At 46.6% G+C, this 24,301-nt stretch overlaps 1 protein-coding gene across 1 annotated transcript; it reads left to right on the top strand.

Moving 5' to 3' along the window:
* The first annotated feature begins 3,565 nt into the window (after window positions 1–3,565).
* Window positions 3,566–15,669, top strand: UNC119B (unc-119 lipid binding chaperone B). Its single transcript, XM_084819891.1, has 5 exons — window positions 3,566–3,791; window positions 4,879–4,992; window positions 6,749–6,857; window positions 8,977–9,149; window positions 15,437–15,669. The coding sequence occupies exons 1-5, from the start codon at window positions 3,590–3,592 to the stop codon at window positions 15,547–15,549; spliced, it is 711 nt and encodes a 236-aa protein (XP_084676017.1). The 5' UTR covers window positions 3,566–3,589; the 3' UTR covers window positions 15,550–15,669.
* Window positions 15,670–24,301: the final 8,632 nt, after the last annotated feature.

Raw genomic sequence — 24,301 nt, forward strand, 5'->3', positions numbered from 1 at the left:
CTTCTATGAAACTGAATACAGACCTTGGCTTGAAATAGGCACCCCAGCCCTATCTTAATGGATCCAGTTATGACATTTTTAGGGGAAATGATATTGGTTTGGAGGGGTTGGGGAAAGCAGCGTGTAACAAACTGTGGCAGACTGAAATTATTGCCTCGGCTGCTGGAACATGGATTTTATGCCCACTGGATTGAACCCATTAATTATGCTCCCCACACCTCCAGTCTGTGACCTTCCTATGTTCTGTCCCAGAAATCTTGTAGCAGGCAGAGAGGTTTCCATTCCTTGCCTTGGCCCAGCTACTGGCATTCTAAACAGCTGGGCTCCTGTCCTCTTCTGCCTTGTGGCTGGGGCCCAAACGTGATCCCCAAGTGGTTCAGCATCCATTACCATGTAGTGCACTAGCCTTCGAAGGGTGGGATGCTCACATGTAGGTGCTACACTATAATCATAGAATAGTAGGGTTAGAAGGGGCCTATAAGACCACCGAGTTCAACCCCCTGCTCAATGCAGGAAAGCATCAGATGGCTGTCCAGCCTCATCTTGAATGCCTCCAGTGTGGGAGAGCCCACTACCTCCCCAGTAACTGGTTCCATTGTCGTATTGCTCTAACAGTAAGGAAGTTTTCCCTGATGTTCAGCCGGAACCTGCCTTCCTGTAACTTGAGCCCATTATTCCGTGTCCTGCACTCTGGGATGATGAGGAAGAGATCCTGGCCTTCCTCTCTGTGACAACCTTTCAAGTACTTGAGGAGCGTTATATCTCCCCCCAGTCTTCTCAAGGCTAAACATGCCCAGTTCTTTCAGTCTCTCTTCATAGGGCTTTGTTTCCAGTCCCCTGGTCATCTTTGTTGCCCTCCTCTGAACCCTCTCAAGTTTGCCTGCATCCTTCTTAAAGTGTGGTACCCAGAACTCGACACAGTACTCACAGAACTAGTCTTTTCTAACCTGGTGCCCTCCAGATGCCTTGGACTGCAACTGCTGTCATGCCCAGCCAGCATGGCCATGGCAGCTGTAGTCCAATGGAGGGCACCAGGTTGGGGAAGGCTGTGATGCACTGACCCTAAGTAGGCCCTGCTAGCATCATAATTTTCTTTTATAGAGATGGGAAAACAGATTTAAAAAAACAACAACAACCAAACCTGGGGGCCATGCATGCTACATTAAAGATAAGGTTCCATGTCTGCAAACAATCCGAAACCATTGCAGATGAGTAAGTCCAACCGTTTTGTGACCTCAAGCATTGAGAACATTGGTAATGGTGGACAGGCTGGTCTGTTGCAGCCCTTCTTTTAAGGGTTTGCTGGGCTTTTCTGTTTTTCAGTACAGTATAAACAATGGACATTGGCCCCCATCTCTTCCACACTGTCTCCCTCTCCAGGCTTTCCCACCCCTGCTTCACATTATCATATAGTTATATAGCAATTAGAAAGTAAGTAGCGATAGCCTGGATGTGAGCAAGAGAGTTGAAAAAAAGTTAATTATAGAAATAACAATGAAGAAAGAAAAAGTTAACAAAGAAGAAAAGAAATCTTTACTTTGCTTACCGCTTGAGAAAATTTTCCTGTATAACTGGAACATCCTACTTTTTCCTAATTTCTTATGATAGAACTTTTCATGGGTGACAAATTTTGATTCCAGATGTGTATATGGGGAGCGGAGAGGGAGGGGAGTTGCTTTCCAATATTTCAGAGTAATGTAGTTAGCCACTTGCATGGCCTTGCTAAATCAACCAGAGTGATCTTTCAGTAAGCTCCACTTTACTAGGAATGTATCCCACTAAAGAGTGGATGTTTATCTTAAGCAAGGTTTCTAGGACCATGATGATTCTGGTTAAGGTCTTGTTCCAAGAGGGCATCATGGCCGGGCAGCTCCTTCCTGCAAACAGTTCCCATGCCAACAATTACCATCTTGTGAAATGCCCAAGCCTTTAAATTGGTCTGGTGTCCAGCCAAACTTGGACATGTCTATACCCCAGCACAGACTGACTTCCTGCTACTTGCCGGGGGTGCGGGGTGGGGCGGGGTGCAGGGAGAAAGATGAGTGATCTCCACCCATGAGCTGCACCTTCTGGGGCCAGCCCAGATCCCACTCTAACACATCACCTGAATCTTGCTGTCAGCATCTTTTCAGAAGTTTTGCTTCAAGGCACCCATTCTATATGTTAGAATCAAAGATAACAGAGTTGGAAGGGATGCTGTGGGGTCAACTTAACCAACTTCAAACCCATAAAAATATTATTGCTATTATTGCATTTCTATACCGCCCCAAAGCTGAAGCTCTCTGGGCGGTTTACAGAAGTTAAAACATTAAATACAATATAAAAAGTTTAAAAGCCATTTACAAAAACACAGACATACACAAACAACTTCAGTTTATGTACAGAGATAACTGTATCCCACTAGTTCTCTCCATTCCACCAGGTTTCTTTAATACCCATTATAATGAGGTTCTCCTTTAAAACCAAGCACTCCAACTCCCCCATTTTGGCTGGGTGGCTGGGGGGCGGGCTTCTAGCATTTGCATAGAAACAGTGGCGTGTGCATCTTTTGCCATGGGACTTTGGCCCCTTTCACTGGCTATTATGTTCTACCATGTACTCCTTGCCTATTTCCTCCCCTTCTACATTTGGTCAATCAAAAACTTGTTCATCCATCTGGGACGATTTAACCGGAACCGGATGCTTCCCAGTTCCTGTTCGCTCTCCCCCAAGGTGTAGTTTAAAAGCTGCTCTGCCACCCCTTTTATGTTTAACGCCAGCAGTCTGGCTCCATTTTGGTTCAAGTGGAGCCTGTCCCTCTTGCACAGGCCCAGCTTGTCCCAAACGTTCCCCAGCGCCTGACAAATCTGAACCCCTCCTCCCTGCACCACTGTCTCATCCACGGGATGAGACTCCTCAGCTTCGCCTGCCTAGCTGGCCCTGCGCGTGGAACAGGTCGCATTTCCGAGAAAGCCAAAATATAACATAAATAATGTCCTCATACATACTAATGACGCAAGACAGGAATAGTTCCTGCTGGATACTCTCCAGGTGTGCAGGGCATTGTTGTTGTTGCTGTTCAGTCGTTCAGTCGTGTCCGACTCTTCGTGACCCCCTGGACCATGGCACGCCAGGCCTTCCTGTCCTGCTCTCCCCCGGAGCGTGCTCAAGTCCATATTCATTGCATCGGTGATGCTATCCAGCCATCTCATCCTCTGCCGTCCCCTTCTCCTGTGCAGGGCATAGAATTTTGTAAATTAAAAGGAACAACCCTTTCCCGACAGCCCCGCGGCGTCTGAGCATGCTGCAGATAGGCGAGGGAAAGGGGACGGCCAGGGCCAGGGTTAGGGCCGTAGGCGGCCACGTGGCTAGGCTCCCGCGCGCAGTCTCCCTTCCGGGAAGCGGGCCGCGGGGACCCCGCTTAGCTTCCCGCCGCGGGCCGGGCGCGCTGTGGGCGCGCGCGTGCGCCGCGCTTCGCCCCATTGCCCAGCAACGTGCCCCGCCCTCCTCGGGCGGCCATGGCGGCGGCGCCTGGCCCCGCCCCCGCCGCGCTCCCATAGCTACCGGCGGCGGCGGCGGCCATCTTGGCGGCGGCGGGGCCGGCCCGGCGATGAGCGGCTCGAAGCCGAGGGTGGCGCCGGCGGGGCCCGGCGGGGCGCTGGGCCGGCTGCGCGGCCGGAGGGGCTCCGGGGACGCGTCGCCCGCCGTCGTGGCCTCCCTGCGGGCCGTCCTGCCCCGGACGGAGGCGGAGCTGCTGGCGCTCGAGGCGGTCCGGCCCGAGCACGTCCTGGGGCTCGGCCGCGTCACGGAGAGTGAGTAGCGCCGCGGGCGAGGGGCCGCCGCCCGCCCGCCTCAGCGCCCTGCCCTGCGCCTCCCCCCATCATGGCCCTCCCCTGGGGGCGCCCCCGACTCTTAATTCGCTTTCCGCTCCGAATAGCGGCCTCTCTCCACACCCCCACAGGAAGGGGGCTGCGCCCCCCCCACGGTCACCGCGGCATCCCGTCTACGCGCCGAAGACCCCCCCCTCAGGACCCGAGCCTTCGTCCCCTTCTACGCCGCGAAGGGGAGCCTCCCCCCCTTTTGTTAAAGAGTTGCTGTGAGCACCCACTTTTTTAGGGACCACCCACTTTGGGGGGTCCCTAAAACCGAGATCCCCGGTACCCCAGCATCCAAGTTTCTGTCTGCTGCCCCAACACACACCTGTGCGCGCACGCGCCCTCGGGGCCCAGGCATTCAGTTCTCCCCTGGGCGCCTCCCCTTGAATACCTGCCAAGGAGCTGGGAACCCGAAGCGCCCCCACACGAGGCTGTAGCGTGTCACGCACGTGGGGCACTCTGAGAGCGACTCCCTTTGTACTCTAAATACGCTGCTCTGAGCACCTTCCCTGATTATCCTATGCTCCCCTAATGCCGCCTTCAGTAGCTACCGTTGGCCATGCTGGCTGGGAGTGGTGGCAGTTGCCATCCAACACATCTGGAGGGCACCAGGTTGGGCAAGGCTGCATCTCGAGCACCCCAGGGCCAGCCTCACCCTGTTTGAAAGAGCTCTCCTTCCCCTTCCCTTTCCATCAAAGTGCTGATTGCTTTCTTATTCTGAATAATGGTTGTCTTCTCCATGTACAATCATGGAAATCTCAGCTGATTCTTTGGCTGTATAAAAATGTAGTTAGTGCGTCAGACTGTATGCAGGAAGCTCCATTATACTAAGATAGGCCCTTAGTCCAACCAGCCCAGTGCTGACTCCTCTGGTCAGCAGCAGCATTCCAAGACTGTGGGCAGACATCCCTGGTACGTGAGATCTTTTCAGCTGGCACCTTCTATATTGTCTCCTGAGCACTAATTCCTCTTGTGGGCTTCTCAGTACAACTTCTACTTCTCTCTCCCTCTCTTCCTCTCCTAGATTACCTGTGCCGACCCGAAGACAACATCTACAATATTGACTTCACCAAATTCAAGATCCGGGACCTAGAGACTGGGACAGTGCTATTCGAAATTGCCAAACCATCAGCTTTAGGTAAAGTAACCATGAAGAAATGGGAGGGCAGAGGTGTTCTCTGTAAGGCCTAAGGTCAAACCCACATCTAGACATTCCTGGGGCCATGTTGTGCCTCCGATTGCACAGTTTGGTGGTTTCTTCATAATCCTAAAATCTGTGATTGTATAAACAAACATGTAGCTAGTTTCTTCTAAAATTTGAAAACAGACCAGAGTGGAACTATTTCCATTATGTCACCCTTTTATCTACTGTTGCATTTACTTTCCTCTAGCATCCCAAAGTCCTATTCTCTCTTCCCCCCACCCCATATTTTAAAGGAGGAAAGTCCCCAAATTGTCTGTGGTGAATGCAAATTAAGAACACTTACATAAGCTCTTTTGCATGATATATTGTAAAAGCAAAAGTTGGCCTTTCTGGTTTTGAGGCTTAAACACAGGATTCTAGTCTCTCTGCCTGCAGTAGACCAATTCTTTCCATACTACCCTAATCAGGACTTCCAGGATCTTGTGTAACTCCAGAGATGAGCTGCCACAGGTCAGTTTATCATGCATTCCACTTGGTTGGTTTTTGGTTCCTAAAACTCTCTTGAGAAATGAGTGTGTCTTTGTGCTGTTGCTTCTTTCATAGTTTCATACTCATTTCTTTCATAGTTATTTCAGGCAACTCCTCCTCAGGTTGCAGTTCTAGTCTGCTAGCAGCCTTCTGTGACTTTTTTTCTGTCCCTGTCATTACATCTTTGCTTTCTTGTGATTCAGCCCAAAAATCTTTTTATGTGATGAGGCAAATCATTGTAAATTCCTGACTTGCTTTGTGTATGTGTTTCCATAGCTTCTGTTTTCAAACAATTACAGTGGTGGTTTGGTATTTGCTTACCACCCTGACCTGTCTTATTTTTTGTCTAGGTTCTGCTCAAGACATGTTGGTGTCCAAGGCAAAAAACATTCTAAATGATACTAATCAACCTCAGGAGCAATTTCCTGGGAAGTTCGTTTGCACAAAACTCACTGAAATGGTTTTGCTGTGGTATTAAGTAGTTCCTGTTCACCTCAGAGGATATGTTATGTTTTTTCCATACACAATATGGCCTCACTGCTGTTGTACCAAAAGAAAAACAAAGCAGCCAGCACCACTGTTCCTGGACCTGCCCTGCAGTTCACCCTGACTGAGCTAAATCTGGCTCTGTTGAAGCCCTGCTTCAGCAAGTAGTAAGCTCATGAACTGGAAGGCAGAGCGCCAGTAGCCTGGCAAGAAGCCACAAACATGTGTAACTGGGTCACACGTAATGATAACCCAGAGTACAGATTGAGTATTTGTTGTTGAATCCTGGGTTGCAATTACATACCACCCCAGAACTATGGGTTGTTAACCACGAACAACCCAAGAAGAGAACCCATGGTTTATTGTTGGGTTGTGGACTCTGGGTTGTTTTAACTGTGGGTTGTCATTATGTGCTGATCCAGAATCATGGATTGTCATGGGCTGTTTCGCCAGTCTACAGAGGTGACAGGCAAGAGTGGTAAACAAAAACCTGGCTACTCTACATGCGGTTACTATGGTGTTGCAAAAGCATTTGGGATACAGAGAGTGGAGTGGGTGAAGGAACCAGGAAACAACCCAAGGATTTTTTTAAAAAATCCTGCGCTTTGCACAATCGTCTGGCAGACAAGTCATGGGTAAACTCTAGGTAAGGCAACAACCCATACTCTGGGCTGTCATTATGTGTGAACTAGGTCACTATCTCATAATTTAATTTTTTCATTGTCATTTCTTACAGAGCAAGAGGATGATGACAGTGACATTGGGGAGGTGGATACCAGCGCAGGGCGCTTTGTTCGCTACCAGTTCACTCCTGCTTTTCTGCGCCTTCAGACAGTTGGTGCAACGTGAGTAGAAGCTCATGGGGTGGGGAGAGGCAAAGGCCTTGCTGGCACTGTTATGATTCTAAGCTGGTTAGAAGCAAGTGCTGCAACCCAAAAGGAATATATTGAGGAAGTGGGTGACTTAAGCTGTATCCAGAGCTCTGTGTGCTTTTTAGAAAGGATCAATAATTCTGCAACAGGAGAAGCTGAGTTTTACAATTTGCATAAATTAACATGGCTGACTTCTGTTACTTGGCACAAGTCTGCCACTTTTATTCTTTTTCAAAAAAATTATTCAGCTATTTGGGGGAGGGGCAGGAAATTATTACCTGAAGCCTCAGCCTTTCATAGAATAGTAGGGTTGGAAGGGACCTATAAGACCATCAAGGCCAACCCCCTGCTCAGTGCAGGAATCCAAGTCAGAGCATCCCTGACAGATGGCTGTCCAGCTTCATCTTGAATGCCTCCAGTGTGGAGCGCCCACCATCTTCCTAGGTAATTGGTTCCATTGTCGTTTTGCTCTAACTGTCAGGATGTTTTCCCTGATGTTCAGCCGGAATCTGGCTTCCTGTCACTTGAGCCCATTATTCCGTGTCCTGCACTCTGGGATGATAGAGAAGAGATCCTGGCCTTCCTCTCTGTGACAACCTTTCAAGGAGTTGAAGAGCGCTATCCTATCTCCCTTCAGTCTTCTCTTCTCAAGGCTAAACACGCCCAGTTCTTTCAGTCTCTCTTCATAGGGCTTTGTTTCCAGTCCCCTGATCATCTTCATTGCCCTCCTCTGAACCCTCTCCAGTTTGTCTGCATCCTTCTTAAAGTGTGGTGGCCAGAACTGGACATAGTACTCCAGATGAGGCCTAACCAGTGCTGAGTAGAGGGGAACTAGTACTTCACGTGATTTGGAAGTGATGCTTCTATGAATGCAGCCCAAAAGAGCATTTGCCTTTTTTGCAGCCACATCGCATTGTTGGCTCATATTCAGCTTGTGATTGACAACAATTCCAAGATCCTTCTCGCTTGTCTTGTCGTTGAGGCACGTACCCCCCATCTTGTAACTGTGGTTTCTTTTTCCTAGGTGCAGAACTTGGCATTTATCCCTATTAAATGTCATTCTGTTGTTTTCTGCCCAGCACTCCAGCCTATCAAGATCACTTTGAATGTTGTTTCTGTCTTGTGTCATCTGCAAATTTGATAAGCATTCTCTGCATCTTCTCATCTAAGTCGTTAATCAAAATGTTGAAGAGCACTGGGCCCAGGACTGAGCCCTGTGGTACCCTGCTCATTACCTCTCCCCAATTTGAGAAGATCCCATTGATAAGCACTCTTTGAGTCCAATTCTGTAGCCAACTGTGGATCCACCGGATCGTTGTTTCATCTAGCCCACTTTGAGCTAGTTTGCTCATCAGGAGATCATGGGGCACTTTGTTGAAAGCTTTGCTGAAGTTGAGGTATGTTATGTCCACAACATTCCCACAGTCCACAAGAGAAGTGACTTGATCAACAAATGAGATCAGATTCGTCTGGCAGGATTTGTTCTTGACAAATCCATGTTGGCTTCGAGTAATCACTGCATTGTTTCCAAGGTGCTTCCAGATGGATTGCTTTATCATCTGCTCCAGAATTTTCCCAGGGATTGATGTCAGACTGACTGGTCATTAGTTCCCAGGTTCCTCCTTTTTGCCCTTTTTGATTGCTAGAAACCTCCTTCAATTTCTGAAACTGGTCCCCTCATTTTCTAGCATATCTTGACAACCATAAGGATGAATAACTTTGATTTTATTGTGTTTTTAAAAATGAAAGCTGATGTTTCTAGGAGCAGGAATCTGAACAGTACCACATTTTGTAGCATTTTGGTTCTCCTGCAGGATGCCCAGAACTCTGGCTTTGCTCTGTTCAGCACAGGTGTCACCCCTAGGGCTGTGTCTTTGCAGAAGCCCTGTGTCACCCTCCCTGTCTTGTGTAACTTAGGACGCAATCCTATGCATGTTTAGACGGAGAAAAGGCCTACAACTGCAAGGCTGGCTGGGGAATGCTGGGAGTTGTAGGCCTATTCTCTGTCTAAACTTGCACAAGATTGCACCCTTAAGGGATTAACTTGACTGTCTAACTGCATACTCTTCTCCTGCCCACTTTTTCTCTGCAGTGTTGAGTTCACAGTGGGAGACAAGCCCGTTTCAAACTTCCGTATGATTGAGAGGCATTATTTCAGAGACCGTCTTCTCAAGAATTTTGACTTTGATTTTGGCTTCTGCATTCCCAGCAGCAGGAACACTTGTGAGCACATCTATGAGTTCCCCCAGCTTTCAGAGGACCTCAGTAAGTATGTTTTCATGTTTCTGGGGCTGACTCAGACCAAAGGTCCATGGAGGCCAACACTCCAACAGTGGCCAAGAGACTTCACAAGCTGGACATGTGTCACCAGCATTTGGTCATCACTAGTGTCCCACCTGCAAACATGGAAATTCTGTTTGTAGCTCTTGCAGCTTGTGGCCGTTATAGGACTTCTGTCTATCAAGTGATCTCTGAATGTTGTTCTCTGATGAGTTTTTTTAAGGTGTGCTTCTGCATGCACAACGTCCTCTGGCAGTGAATCTAATACGTTACATATGTGTTGCGTGAAGAACGTCTTCCACAGGCCACGCAATTGTATTGTATGTCTCCAGCTTTTAATGTTTTGGGGGAGAGTGAATAACATTCTGTTTTAAATTTTCTTAATTTATAAAGGTCTCTGTCATGAACTCCCCCACCACTCTTCCAGTAGTTCTTTATTGATTTTTGTATACTGTCATTCAATAAAGATTTCCAGGGTGTTTTTGTTGTTGTTGTTCAGTCGTGTCCGACTCTTCGTGACCCCATGGACCATAGCACGCCAGGCCTTCCTGTCCTGCGCTCTCTCCCGGAGTGTGCTCAAGTCCATATTCATTGCATCGGTGATGCTATCTAGCCATCTCATCCTCTGCCGTCCCCTTCTCCTTTTGCCTTCAATCTTTCCCAGCATCAGGGTCTTTTCCAGGGAGTTTTCTCTTCGCATTAGGTGGCCAACATATTAGAGCCTCAGCTTCAGAATCTGTCCTTCCAATGAGCAGTCAGGGTTGATTTCCTTTAGGATGGACTGATTGGACCCCCTTGCAGTCCAGGGGACTCCTAAGAGTCTTCTCCAGCACCACAGTTCGAAAGCAACGATTCTTCGGCGCTCAGCCTTTCTTATAGTCCAGCTCTCACAGCCATACGTTGCTACTGGGAAAACCATAGCTTTGATTATACAAACCTTTGTCGGCAAGGTGATGTCTCTGCTTCTTACTATGCTGTCTAGGTTTGCCATAGCTTTCCTCCCAAGGAGCAAGCGTCTTTTAATTTCACGGCTACAATCACTGTCTGCGGTGATCTTGGAGCCCAAGAAAATAAAATCTGTCACTGCTTCCATTTCTTCCCCTTCTATATGCCAGGAAGTGATGGGGCCAGATGCCATGATCTTCGTTTTTTTAATGTGGAGTTTCAAACCAGCTTTTGCACTCTCCTCTTTCACCCTCAACAAGAGGCTCTTTAGATCCTCTTTGCTTTCTGCCATTAGGGTGGTATCGTCTGCGTATCTGAGGTTGTTGATCATTCTCCCGGCAATCTTAATTCCAACCTCTGATTCATCCAACCCAGCGTTTCTCATGATGTACTCTGCATATAAGTTAAATAAGCAGGGCAACAATATACAGCCTTGTCATACTCCTTTCCCAATTTTGAACCACTCGGTTGTTCCATGTCCGGTTCTTACTGTTGCTTCTTGCCCCTCGTACAGGTTTCTCAGGAGACAGGTAAGGTGGTCTGGTACTCCCATCTCTTTAAGGATTTGCCAGAGTTTGTTGTGATCCACACAATCAAAGGCTTTAGCGTAGTCAATGAAGCAGAAATAGATGTTTTTCTGGAATTCTCTTGCTTTCCCCATGATCCAGTGAATGTTGGCAATTTGATCTCTAGTTCCTCTGCCTCTTCGAAACCCAGCTTGTACTTCCGGTAGTCCTCAGTTCACATACTGCTGAAGCCTAGGTTGTAGGATTTTGAGCATAACCTTGCTGGCATGTGAAATGAGCGCAGCTGTGCGGTAGTTTGAACACTCTTTGCTATTGCCCTTCTTTGAAATTGGAATGTAAACTGACCTTTTCCAGTCTTGTGGCCACTGTTGAGTGTTCCAAATTTGTTGGCATATTGAGTGCAGCACTTTAACAGCATCATCTTTTAGGATCTTAAATAGCTCAGCTGGAATACTGTCCTCTCCGCTAGCTTTGTTGTTAGTAATGCTTCTTGACTTCACTCTCGAGGATGTCCAGCTCAAGTTCAGTGACCGCACTATCATGGCTATCAGGGACATTCAGATCTTTCCTATATAGTTCTTCTGTGTATTCTTTCCACCTCTTCTTAATCTCATCTGCTTCTGTTAAGTCCCTGCCTTCTTTGTCCTTTTTCATGCCCGTCTTTGCACAAAATGTTCCCTTGAGATCTCTGATTTTCTTGAAAAGATCTCTAATCTTTTCCATTCCATTGTTTTCTTCGATTTCTTTGCATTGTTCATTTAAGAAGGCCTTCTTGTCTCTCCTTGCTGTTCTCTGGAACTCTGCATTCAGTTGGGTATATCTTCCCCTTTCTCCCTTGCTTTTCGCTTCCCTTCTTTCCTCAGCGACTTGTAAAGCCTCCTCAGACAGCCACTTTGCTTCCTTGCATTTCTTTTTCTTTGGGATGGATTTCGTTGCTGCCTCCTGAACAATGTTACGGACCTCCGTCCAGAGTTCCTCAGGCACTCTGTCTATCAGGTCTAATCCCTGAAATCTATTCCTCACCTCCACTGTATATTCATAAGGGATATGATTTAGGTCATACCTGAATGGTTTAGTGGTTTTCCCTACGTTCTTCAATTTCAGCCGAAATTTTGCAAGAAGCAGCTCATGATCTGAGCCATAGTCAGCTCCAGGTCTTGTTTTGACTGACTGTATGGAGCTTCTCCATCTTTGGCTGCAAAGGACATAATCAGTCTGATTTTGATATTGACCATCTGGTGATGTCCATGTGTACAGTCGCCTCTTGTGCTGTTGGAAAAGCGTGTTTGCTATAATCAGCATGTTCTCTTGGCAAAACTCTATTAGCCTTTGTCCTGCTTCCTTTTGTACACCAAGGCCATGCTTGCCTGTTATCCCGGTGATTTCTTGACTTCCTACTGTAGCATTCCAATCCCCTATGATGAAGAGGACATCTTTTTTTGGTGTTAGTTCTAGAAGGTGTTGTAGATCTTCATAGAACCGATCAACCTCAGCTTCTTTGGCCTCAGTGATTGGGGCATAGACTTGAATTACTGTGATGTTGAATGGGTTGCCTTGGATTCCTACTGAGATCATTCTGTCATTTTTGAGATTGTACCCCAGTACTGCTTTTCCCACCCTTTTGTTGACTATGAGTGCTACTCCATTTCTTCTAAGGGATTCTTGCCCACAGTAGTAGATATGTTGGTCACCTGAATTAAATTCGCCCATGCTTGTCCATTTTAGTTTGCTGATTCCCAAGATGTCGATGTTCAATCTTGCCATCTCATGTTTGACCACCTCCAGCTTCATTGATCTGACATTCCAGGTTCCTAGACAATATTGTTCTTTACAGCATCGGACTTTCTTTTCACCACCAGACACATCCACAGCTGAGTGTCCTTTCAGCTTTGGCCCAGCCGCTTCACTCTTTCTGGCGCTACTTGGAAATTCCCTCTGCTCTTCCCCAGTAGTATATTGGACACCTTCCGACCTGAGGGGCTCATCTTCCGGCGTCATCTCTTTTAGCCTTGTGATACGTTCCATGGGGTTTTCTTGGCAAGAATACTGGAGTGGGTTGCCATTTCCTTCTCCAGTGGACCACATGTTGTCAGAACTCTCCGCCATGACCTGTCCGTCTTGGGTGGCCCTGCACGGCATAGCTTATGGCTTCACTGAGTTACGCAAGCCCCTTCGCCACAACAAGGCAGTGATCCATGAAGGAGAGGGTGTTTTACAAAGGTCAATAATATCACTGAAACATAATTTTGAAAAACCCCAAACAACAGAAGGAAAATGTTAAAATCGCATCTGATACTACAGGCCCAGGGAAATAAAAAAAAGGTTCTGCCTGGAGCCAAAAGGCATCAGCAGCATGCAAGTCTCTCCAGGGACAGAATCCATAAACAGGGACCACAGCCAAGAAGGCAGAAAACTAGATGTGAACATTGTATATGTAGAGTACTATGCATTTAAAATGGTACCCATCCTGTCCTAAAAAAAGAGCATTGTAATGCTGGCAAAGGCGCCACAGAGACTGCAAAAATGATTTTAGTTTGACTAATGCACAGCCTGCATTCTTCAAACCATCTCTTGTTTAGAGGAAGAATGTGGTTAAGAACAGAGGGCACGAAATTGGTTGGCTTCCTGGTTCTATTGCACTTTTAAACTCGGCAAGTTGCTTGTGGTCTCTGTGACAGTTTCTCAATTTGTTATCCATTCACTGGCTGCATGGTTCAGCTGCCTTGCAGATAAAACGGGGACATAATTTAATGTACCTCAAACATAAATGAATAATTAACATGTGGGAAGCTGCTAGAATGAGTTCTAATAAATAGCTTAACTGGCCAGAATGCTTGACTCTGTGGATATTCCAGGCGCGCAAGTAGCCACTCACCTCTAGTGAGTAAGAACTGTGCCCAGGCATAGTGCAAATTACAAGCGAGCTGTCCTTGCAGACTGTTGGTGTGTCACAAATTACTCACATCAGTATGTGTGGGCAAACTAATACAAATGTTTGAGGGTTAGTACAATCTTGCAAATTCATTCAGAAAAGTTATTAGCTTCACTGCCATACATATCTAGGTTAATAAAGAGTCCTGTGATGCTGAAAATGCCAACAAATGTATTGTGGGCCAGAACTGACTTTGTCAAATGCGCCTGTTATCCTCAGTTGGCAGATATATATATATATATGCATACATACATGGGTATAGTTGGGGGGGATATTGCCAAGGGGCCCCAGCAGTGCAAGGGAGAGGTGTTCTTTCACTACCCTGTGAGCAGAAGAAGTCTGCAGGATGAACTGTCACCACCACCACCTCTTCAAATGGGCTGTTTAAAGGCCACATTGTCTTTTCACCGTTTTAGTGATTATTATTGTACTGAACTTCCATAAGCTGCTGTGGGAGCCCCGTTGGCTGAAGAATGTGGTTAAAATGCTTGAAATAAGTGTAATATTATGTAGAATCAGATGCAAACAAGGTCCAGTGGGAAAAAAAGCTTTGATTCTTGTTTGCACTTGAGTCTGCATAGGTGTGTTCGCTGCAACATAAGAAGAACTGTGCTGGATCAGACCAAAGGCCTGATCCTACAGTGGCCAATCAGGTGCCTATGAGAAGCCCACAGGCTGGACATGAGTGCAGTAGCACCTTCCTGCTCATGTTCCCCAGCAACTGGTATTCAGAGACATGCTGCTTCTGATACTGGAGGGTAATACATAGCCATCAGGACTAGTAGCCATTGATAGCCTTCTCCAACAGATGAACCTAGCTACCCCTCTGGTAGTCATGGACAGTACCCCATTGCCTGAAAGGAAAAGTGAACCAACTCTTCCATTTCATGGAGGTGATTCTTGCTTACCTCATGACTGTTATGGATGTATCTGCAGGGCCTTTCAGACAAACGGTCAAGGTGCTAAGCCACTATTTTGTGTGATTTCTCTGGCATGTCATAACAATATTGGGAGAATACAGGTCACCAGCGACCTTGTCTAGTGCAGTCTTCTGTTTTCTGCAAACAGAAATGCATGTGCCTCAACCAAATCAGGTTTAGTGTGGATTTAGACTTTTTAAGAGGGTAATGTTCATTACCTTTGGATGAAAGATGCAGATTGTTACAACTGACTTGAGTGAACTACTGAGTTTCCTTGCCCGATAAAGCATATCTGCTCTTTGGGACTCATTGGGTTCTCTCCAGGGAGACTCTGAGGTCTGAGCATGCTCGGCTTGGCTTTCTTTACAAGGAAGAGCAAAGCTGTGGCTGGCACAGTCGAGTGCAGAATTAGCATATGAGACTTAGCTCTGTAAATAGGGTGATTCATCTTTTACTGCCTCTGATCATGGCAGAAAGTGTGGGGCAAAACAGAATTCCAGAAAAGCAGAGGTTCTACTTAAGCTGGCCGTTCCTGGTTCAGAACAAGAAATATGGTGACTTGAGAGGCAACCTTGGTTTGTACCAGCCATAGTTTCCAAACTTTGCTCATGCAAATTTATTACCAGACCATGTAGTGATGAACACAAGCTTGGGCGGGGGCCTGGAGGGAGAATCCATGGCACTGTTCGTCTCATTGTTGGGGGGAAACAACAGTGTTTGGATGCTTTGGAGCTCCTCAAGGCCTCTTGCTAGCCACTGTTGGAGACAGGATGCTGGACTGGTCAAATAAAGCAAATGAAGGAGGAGGATTTCATGAGCAAGCAGCGGGTTCTCTTCTGGGCAACCGTGGGGCTTTAGCGAGCCAGGCACTGGTCTTAGATTCATTCTGGTGTGGTATGTTGTACTGCTGAAACTAAGTGACCTTTCTCTCTCTTCTGCTCCACGTAGTCCGTCTGATGGTCGAACACCCCTACGAGACCCGCTCAGACAGCTTCTACTTCGTTGACAACAAGCTGATCATGCACAATAAGGCCGACTATGCCTACAACGGGGGACAGTAGCCATCACATCTGCATCCTTTGGACATTGCACTACAGCTAGCTATCTGAGTGTGCAGAAGCAGAGCAGAAAAGTTGTTCCGTGCTCCAAGGCCCCTTGTGGAACATCCTGCAGTGCTCAGGGTAGGACATTGAAGGGGCTGATGCGGCAACCTATGTGACAGTAAAGGAGCCCTCCTTGCAGTTCTGCCCTTTCCAACATTGTTCCTTCCTTGGCCTCTGCTTGGTTTTCATTGGTACTTTGGTCAGCTAACAGGTCAGATTGTCGGTTAAATGTTAACTGATGTAGCAGTTCTTGTAGTTTGGCAACCTTGGCCTGTATTTCTTGTGTGGTCTTCCGCTTTCCTAACTCATCCCCTGTCCCCAGAGACCCACGAGCAAGATTCTGCAGCATGAGGCTGGTGCCTCTTCCAAGTAGCCCATGAAATGTAGATCGCAGTCCCCCTTCAGAGGGACAAGGTGGAGCTGGAGAGTCACTGGCAGCATCAGTGGTTCAGCCTGTATATGATTGTGCGTGTCTGATGACATTTATGCCCTCACAGTCAACCTGAAGAAATGGTCAGGAGGGGAATTTAAGATAAGGGGATACTCTAGGTTGTAATAGTGCAGGACTCTTCCTTTCACTTTGTGGTCTTGGATGTTCCGGCAACCTTTTTCCAAGGAAGATTATCCACTGTGTCTCACTAAATTGACCTATGGAACTGTGTGAGCTCCTTTTAGAGAAAAAGGACCTTTTCTGTCTAACAGTTGTGGGGAGGTTGGGATCACTGTTGCAGCCTGCCCCAGCTTCCCTAACCGGGCTGTGGCTTATGTTTTGTTCCCTGTGACGGTTTTGCTCTTTCCCTGGAGGAAGTAGAAAATTGGGTGGGTAAATGTTCTGAGTAGCAAGGAGCTCCCTGTTGAATGTGTCAAGTGGCAGGGCAGATCTTTCCAGGGTTTTGAAAAAGGAATAACCCATAAACGGTATTATCATAAGAAACAATGGCGTTATCCAACCCGTATTACCTGCACTGATGCTTCAGTGTGTGTCACTATTAAACTGGGCTCTAAGATTCCCCAGTGCAATGGGATGTGAGCCCTTCCACTTGGCTATGAGGTGGAAGCAAGAAAGTAAGGGACCTCTCCTGAAATCAGGGAGCGCTCAGTTTTTTGCCTGTGCTTTTCCTGCTTTGTTGGCCTCATTTAAATGTATGGTATAGGAAATTAATTGGCTTTTGGTACTGAGATACAGCTACTCCTGTTGGTTAAGCCCACATAGCTTGTAGGCTCTGAGCACAGACAAATTGATGAGTGTCTGAGGCTGGGGAAGGAGGGAGGTGTGCCTCATCAGTCTGTGAAACAGGAGCCTTGCCCTGATGCTTCTGTCAGGAACTAGATGTCACAAAGCAGTGTTCGTTATACACCCGCCCCCCCGATCTCATTCTTGCCTTGCTTCAGCATTAAGTTGGTGTTTCCTACACCAGAGAAAAAGCTGTGTGTTGGAATGCCCTGTGTTGAAAGGCCTTTTGATTGGCTGCTGGTTATCCCAGCTGCCAATCTGTGTAAAATCCTACTTCATTAAACTCAGATGGCACAGAAGAACCATTGTAGGCTCTTGAGACTGGCCTTTGGTGGGGATGTGCTCATTCCACTGAAATAAATCCCTGTGGGGTGAGGGATGATGGTTACAGAATAGAGTACTGGATGTGATGAATTGGTCATAGAAAGGAAGCACAAGATTGAACTTACTTTGATTCTTATCTATAAGGTAGGATATTCCATCCACCCAAAAATATTGGGAATATAATAAAGATGAAAAGGGCGGAACTTCATGTGCGTAGCCGTGTGTGTGTGTGTAAGAACTGGATTGTTCTTCTCATTTTGTTCCAAAGAAAGCACTTGTGATCTGAAGTTAGGGTGTCCCATGCACATCTTCCAGCTCTTGCACTGTGATCCGGTTGTCTCCTGAATGATGATGATACCAGTTTTGCTGCAGTCTGCCTACTGCTTCCCCAGAAAGGTGCCTTTTCTTCCTGTATGAAAGGCCACATAAAAGGAACAGTAAATAAGTCCTTCCTCATTCCACAGGAGGTGGTGGGAGTTCCTGAGTTAATGTGCTTAAACACCAGGTGCCTTTTAAACGCCATTCTTCATGTTGCTCAGGCTTCTCCAGGTAATGGTCTTTTCTGCCTTCCTACAAGTTAATACTGGATGCATTTGGATGGGATATGTAGTAATCTGAACCAGGAGCAGGTACTATTCTTTGCAATAAACTCCTAGCTGTTTGCCACTTTCTCCAGCCTCTGGACTTCTCTCTCTCTCTTAGTCTCTTGAGAGCTGAAATCTCTCCCCCAGAGGATTATTGATGCTCTATGCATCCGTTGTAGCCTACTAGCAATAAGAAATGGGAAAGTGGAAATGGAAGCAGGGGAGTATTTGCATGTTAAATGCTACCAATTGCTTCTGCTTTGCTGGACCAAATATTTAAAAGCGAGAAGGAACTTTGAAGGAGGGGGAGGGGTGCAAATATCCTGTCATTCCAGATAACATGACCAAGTGTGGAGCTTGGTGCTCTCTGGGATGTTTTGTGTCAAAAGGGGCTGTTTGATCCCTGGTTAAAAGATGGCCTATCCTTGGCCAGCCAGCTTTTAGCTTGCTCATTTTGCTGCCTTTGGTCCAGGTTCTTGCCATACCTGTGGGGTCGGTAGGGGTTTTGTGGACATCTGTGTTCCCTCTACAAGGGCTGTCTTTCTATCACTCTGACTCTGCACCCATGGATTGTATGGAGAAGGGATGAGGGATCTGTTTCTGCCATGTTGACCAAAAAGTTAGTGGAAGAGAAGCAGATACAAGAATGGCCTCCACCTAAAGAATGGGGCATTTAAGCTTATAACTTGAATAAATGGGCCAACTATTCAAGCAGCTATGAATCCCTGAAATCATTTATCCTGGGAAGATGTTCTTGATTCATATTTCCTGCCCAGCCTTGTATGGGTGGCTAAGGACTTTGTTATGGCATTTGGTACACTAGGCCCGCCTGGTGAATATGGACCAAAGTGTCAGTCTTGCTGACCTGATTTAGAGCCATTGTCTTCCTTGTGTGTTTCTTCCTCACCCCACTAGAGAAATTTAAAACAAAACAAACAGAGGGCTCTCCCTGTGATGCACCTTGTGTTAGAAAGCTCATTTTGCTTCCTTGTTGAAGACCCAGCAATCACACACAACACTTGAAAGCAAGAAATATCAGCAGGACATGGAATTGACTTCTGTATTTTATGTGGTCAAGGTCTGGTGATGCCCTTACAATATTTTTAGCAAAGGCTTCTGTTTCACCCTCATAGGTGGCTGCCCCCCAGTTGTAAGTGTTGAAGTCCTAAAATTGCCTCACCCCAAGTAATAGAGACATAGTAATAAAGGGGGAGTGGTTACGTTAGCAATTCTTGTTTGTCAAGCACCAGCAAACAGGTATAGACCTCCTCTAGTTTTTTATGATGTGGATGTTATAAGCCTGCCAGGCCCAGGCAAGATGATACAGTAAGAGGACTGGTGTTATGGTATCAACAGGATCAATTTATCAGTAATTTGGGCTTGGGGGAGAGACACTAGTTGCAGCACTGTGACAAAAAAGAGGCCCTATTATGGCTTTGTCGCTCTGAGTTGGCCACTGATACTATTCCTTGCTAGTTTTCTTTCTGTTCCATGGCAGTCTTTGCCTGTGACCCTTGGAGTGGTCTTGTGAATTCCAGAAAAAATCTCACAGTTTTATATTTTTCTGTCAAGGTATTTTTCCACAGAAAATGGCAGAAGTGTAAAAAAAAAATGTGTGATTTCCCCCACTCCCACCACCATGTTGAATGTTTATCATGCTGTGCTATTTTATGTCTCTCCTAGACCTACAGTAAATTAGCTGACTTATTTGAATAAAATGGTATTTTGTCACAAGCAATAGTAATTAAAAAAAACCCCAAAAATGTTTACACTTCTTGACTTTTTTTGTGTCATGCTCTTGGGGGTGGGGCTGTGGTGGAGTCTACATATTGTGAGCCTCCTGCTGGCTGGGAATTATGGGAGTTGCAATCCAACACATCTGGATGGCACAAGGATGGGGAAGGGCGATTTAGGATTTCAAGAGAACATAAAACTGCCTTGCTGGATCAGTCCAAAGCTCCATCTAGCCTGGCATGCTGTTTTCAACAGCAACCAGCCAGATTCCCCTCTAAAGCTCACAAGCCAAGCATGTAGCAAGAGTGCACCCTGTTTTCTGTCTCCAACATCTGTAAGTGAGAGATACCTGAGGCAGCATTGTCTCTGGACATGGAGGTTTTGTTTAGCTATTGTGATTTATGTGTTCTTTGTGATGTACTTGGGAATGTCAAGTTTCATGCTAATGCCTTTTCTTAGAATTGGTGCACAACCTTTTCAGTCTGCTGGGGTAGCTGGGGCACATACACACATATCTCATGACATCCAACTTACACACCACTCACTCACATTCCGTAGGGGGCGGGGATCTCTAGACAGGAAGAGTTGGGGGGCATTTTTTACACCCATCTTAGAAGATGGTTTTATCTTACAAAGAATGTACTATTATTTCCTCACCACTGATGGTATGATACTGGCCATCACATAACCTGTAATGATAAGTTTCACAGGTGAATTGTGTTGCAATGTTTTCGCTCATCTGTTCTTCGCTGCAGTGTATTATGGTGCCACTCAAATGTATATGGTGACTGCTGTACAATATCATGATTTGCAAGGGGTAGATTATATGAACAAGCAAATTGGCCAAATCAAGTACCAGCTATCTTGATACTTTAGACCAAGCACACATCAGACTCCTAGAAGCAATCCCTGAAATTTGTCCACAGAAAACTGATTACAGTAAAAATCATTGATTGTAAACAAAACAAAGGTGAGACTCCAGCAGACAATATGGATTGTGTAAAAGACATTTTTGAAAAACATTCTGGCATTGCTGACACTGCTGTAGCAGCTGCATTTGTTTAAAGCAAAACAAAGCCAAATATAAAAGAGCAATTATGCACCATTTCTATAATGTGGCAGACTGAGAGTTTGCAAAACTTAATGAACATTGCAATCATTACCTTGCTTATCAAACAAAGAAGAAAGGGAAGGGGTGGCAGCAGAGAGATGGGATGAAGACACAGTGGAGAGCCCGGCATGAGTTGCTGCCGCTTTTGTGTCCAAGTTGGGCATTAGAAAAATAAGCGTCTGCACTTGCCTGGCCAGCCGATGGAAACATTTCACGCATCCCAGCAGCTTCCTCCTCAGAACTAGGGCAGTCTAGAGGTTTGTAACTTCATCAACAGCCTGTTTCTGCCTATTTTTACCAGAGACCTTTTGTGCAAACAAAATGTCAACATTCGCGCTGAGGGCACCTTCTCTGGGGCAGCTCAGGATTTCGTGACCTCCATGACAACCATGGGACTGTCCCAACATGTCATCGGCCCGATGCATGTAGTGGGGCATACTCTAGACCTGGCTTTTGCAACTGGACATGGAGAGGGTGGTCTGAAGGTGGAGGACTTTGTATCAGTCTCCTTGTCATGGTCAGATCATTACCTGCTGAGGTTTAGACTCAGCAGCTTTTCCCCTCCGCAAGGGTGGGGGACCTATTAAGATGGTCTGCCCCCGGAGGCTAATGGATCGGGAGGGTTTCCAGAGGACTCTGGGGAGGTTTCCGGCTGATAAGGTGGGCTCTCCTGTTGAAACCCTAGTTGATCTGTGTAATGCAGAAATGACCCGGGTGGTTGACATGATTGCTCCTGAGCGCCCTCTCCTGAGTAGAGCTCAAACTGCTCCGTGGTATACCCCAGAGCTGAGAGCGATGAAACAAAATAGGAGACGGCTTGAATACAAAGAAGAACTTCTAGTGGATGCAATCGAATGCTGGTACGTGCCTATGGTAACGTATATTCGGGGTCAGTGAAGGCGGCAAAAAAACATCACCTTGCTGCCTCTATTGAATCTTCTGTCTGCTGCCCAGCGGAGCTTTTCAGAGTCATCTGGGGGCTATACATACTGGCCCGAAGGACACTGTAGATCCCTCTGAGACCCACTGTAATGCATTTGCTAGGCATTTCCAGGATAAGATCTCTTGCATCTGCCAGGACTTAGACTCCATTGTTATAGCAGGTGAATCTGGTGAGGTATCCAGAGCACAGCCTTGTCCTGTTCTGGATGAGTTTCAGTTGGTACAGCTTGAGGATGTTGACAAGGTGCTAGGACAGGTTCATGCAACCACTTCTGTACTGGATCCTTGCCCCTCTTGGCTGATAAAAACTGGCAGGGAAGGAACAGCTGGCTGGGCCAGGGAGGTGATTAATGCCTCTTTGCTAGAGGGGGTGGTCCTGGATCGCCTCAAAGAGGCAGTAGTGAGACCACTCCTAAAGAAACCCTCCCTAGACCCGGAAAATCATAGTAATTTTAGGCCAGTGGCAAATGTTCCTTTCCTGGGCAAGGTTCTTGAGTGGGTGGTTGCTAACCAGCTCCAGACACTCTTGGATGAGACCAATTATCTAGATCCATTTCAGTTGGGGTTCAGGCCAGGTTTTGGCACAGAAACAGCCTTGGTCGCCCTGTATGATGACCTATGTTGGGAGAGAGACAGGGGGAGTGTGACCTTGTTGATTCTCCTTGATATCAAAGCAGCTTTCGATACCATCGACCATGGTATCCTTCTGGGATGATTGTATGAGCTGGGAGTAGGAGGCAGTGATTTCGCTCCTACTTGGATGGTCGGCTCCAGAATGTGGTGCTTGGGGAATATTGCTCGGCCCTGTGGATTCTCCAGTATGGCATGCCACAGGAGTCAGTTCTGTCCCCCATGCTATTTAACATCTACATGAAACCATCTGGAGTTTTGGGGCATGTTGTCATCAGTAGGCTGATGACACGCAGCTGTATTTTTCCTTTTCATCTTCTTCAGGTGAGGCTGTGGATATGCTAAATCTGTGCCTGGCTGTGACAATGGACTGGATGAGGGCTAATAAACTGAACCTCAATCCAGACAAGACTGAGATGCTGTTGGTGGGTGGTACTTCTGACCGGAGGGAGGGTGCTCAACCCGTTCTGGATGGGGATGCACTCCCACTGAGGGAGTAGGTTCGTAGCTTGGGGGTTCTCTTTGTCACTTGAAGCTCAGGTGGCCTCAGTGGCACGGAGTGCCTTCTACCAACTTTGGTTGGCGGCCCGGCTATGCCCTTATCTGGACAGGGATAACCTGGCTTCTGTTGTCTATGCTCTGGTAATCTCCAAGTTACGTGGGGCTGCCGTTGAAGACGGTTCAGGAACTGCAGCTCGTGCAAAATATGGCGGCCAGATTGATAATGGGGACCAGAAGGTCCGAACATGTAAGATCCACTCTGGCCTGCTTGCACTGGCTGCCTGTATGTTTCCGAGCCCGATTCAAGGTGTTGGCTTTAACCTATAAAGGCTTACATGGCTTGGGACCACAGTACCTGATGGAGCACCTCTCCCGACACAAACCTACCCATATACTACACTCAGCATCTGAGGCCCTCCTTCAGCTGCCTACACCGAGGGAAGCTCGGAAGACGGCAACAAGGGAGAGGGCCTTTTTGATGGTGGCCCCCAAATTATGGAATGAGCTCCCCGATGAGGCCTGCATGGCACCAACATTGTTAAGACCTTTCTCTTCTCCCAGACATTCGGCAGTATATGATAAGTGTTCATTGGTTGTTTTTGAGATTGTTTGTTTGAAATTGTTTTAGATATATGTTCCTTTTGTGTATATTGTTTGTTTTTTATGTAAATGGTTTTTAATCTCTGTATATTGTATTTTTCATGTTTTTAATCTTTGTAAACCACCCACAGAGCTCTGGCTATTGGGTGGTATAGATATGTAAATCATAATAATAATAATAATAATAATATCACAAATGGCTGAGAGATACTACTACTCTTACCATGACTGATACAGGACTATGACTACAACCCAGTGACCCAAATTGCACTGCTAATGTCAGTTATGCTAGAAATGGGGAAAGCACTCCATCATACCAGTTATGGGAATCAGTGCTGTGTTGTTTGCCAGAACATCCGGGAAAGACATATAAGGCATGGAGAATGTCCTGTGAGGGTGGAACCCAATGGGCATACTCCTCCCTGGGAGTCCCAGGGTTGCGTTGGTTGTGTGGAAGGTATGCATACAAAACTCTGTCTCCCGATTGGTCAGGTATACATGTACTATGGGTTACTGGTTCCAGGATTTCAAGTCCAGGACTCCTTATATTGTCACCATGGAGAAAATGATAAAACCCAGACGGCCTGAAGGAAAGCTCAGAACCCCGTAGTTGAATGAGGTTCAACATCCACCAAGCTGTCTGCATATTCCTCCCAGGGCTAGGTGTGTAGAGAAGGCTATTGTCAACATGTCACCTGCTCTTGAAATTTTGGGAAAGTCAGCTGCAGATGCTTTAGCAGCCCTACAGAGGCAAGTAGATGGCATTGCAGGAATATCAATATAAAATCACTTAGCGCTAGATTTAATGCTAGTGCAACAAGGAGTATGTGCATTGGGCAGCGTGCCTATACTGGTAAGCCGTATGCACATCACTCAGCAGAAAGTCCTACCCGTCAAATGGTTCTGACAGATTACAGAGGGTCAGAGTGTGTAGATCTGGAGATAGAATATGAATATGACAAGCAGAATATGAAGAAATTCAAAGAATGATGGAGCTAGAGGTGTGAGTCTAGTAAGACGAAAAGGGGCAAAGTGTGGAGGGCACCAGGT

Source organism: Heloderma suspectum, chromosome 13, assembly GCF_057233095.1.
Source record: "Heloderma suspectum isolate Gila_16-S chromosome 13, 16-S_ref, whole genome shotgun sequence".
Classification (NCBI taxonomy): domain Eukaryota; kingdom Metazoa; phylum Chordata; class Lepidosauria; order Squamata; family Helodermatidae; genus Heloderma; species Heloderma suspectum.

What these genes read in the sequence shown, in the direction of transcription:
- UNC119B (XM_084819891.1), top strand. Translation starts at nt 3,590, where the DNA reads ATGAGCGGCTCGAAGCCGAGGGTGGCGCCGGCGGGGCCCGGCGGGGCG. An exon ending in GCTCGGCCGCGTCACGGAGA is followed by an intron (nt 3,792 to 4,878) that starts GTGAGTAGCGCC and finishes TTCCTCTCCTAG; the next exon opens with ATTACCTGTGCCGACCCGAA. An exon ending in CTTCAGACAGTTGGTGCAAC is followed by an intron (nt 6,858 to 8,976) that starts GTGAGTAGAAGC and finishes TTTTCTCTGCAG; the next exon opens with TGTTGAGTTCACAGTGGGAG.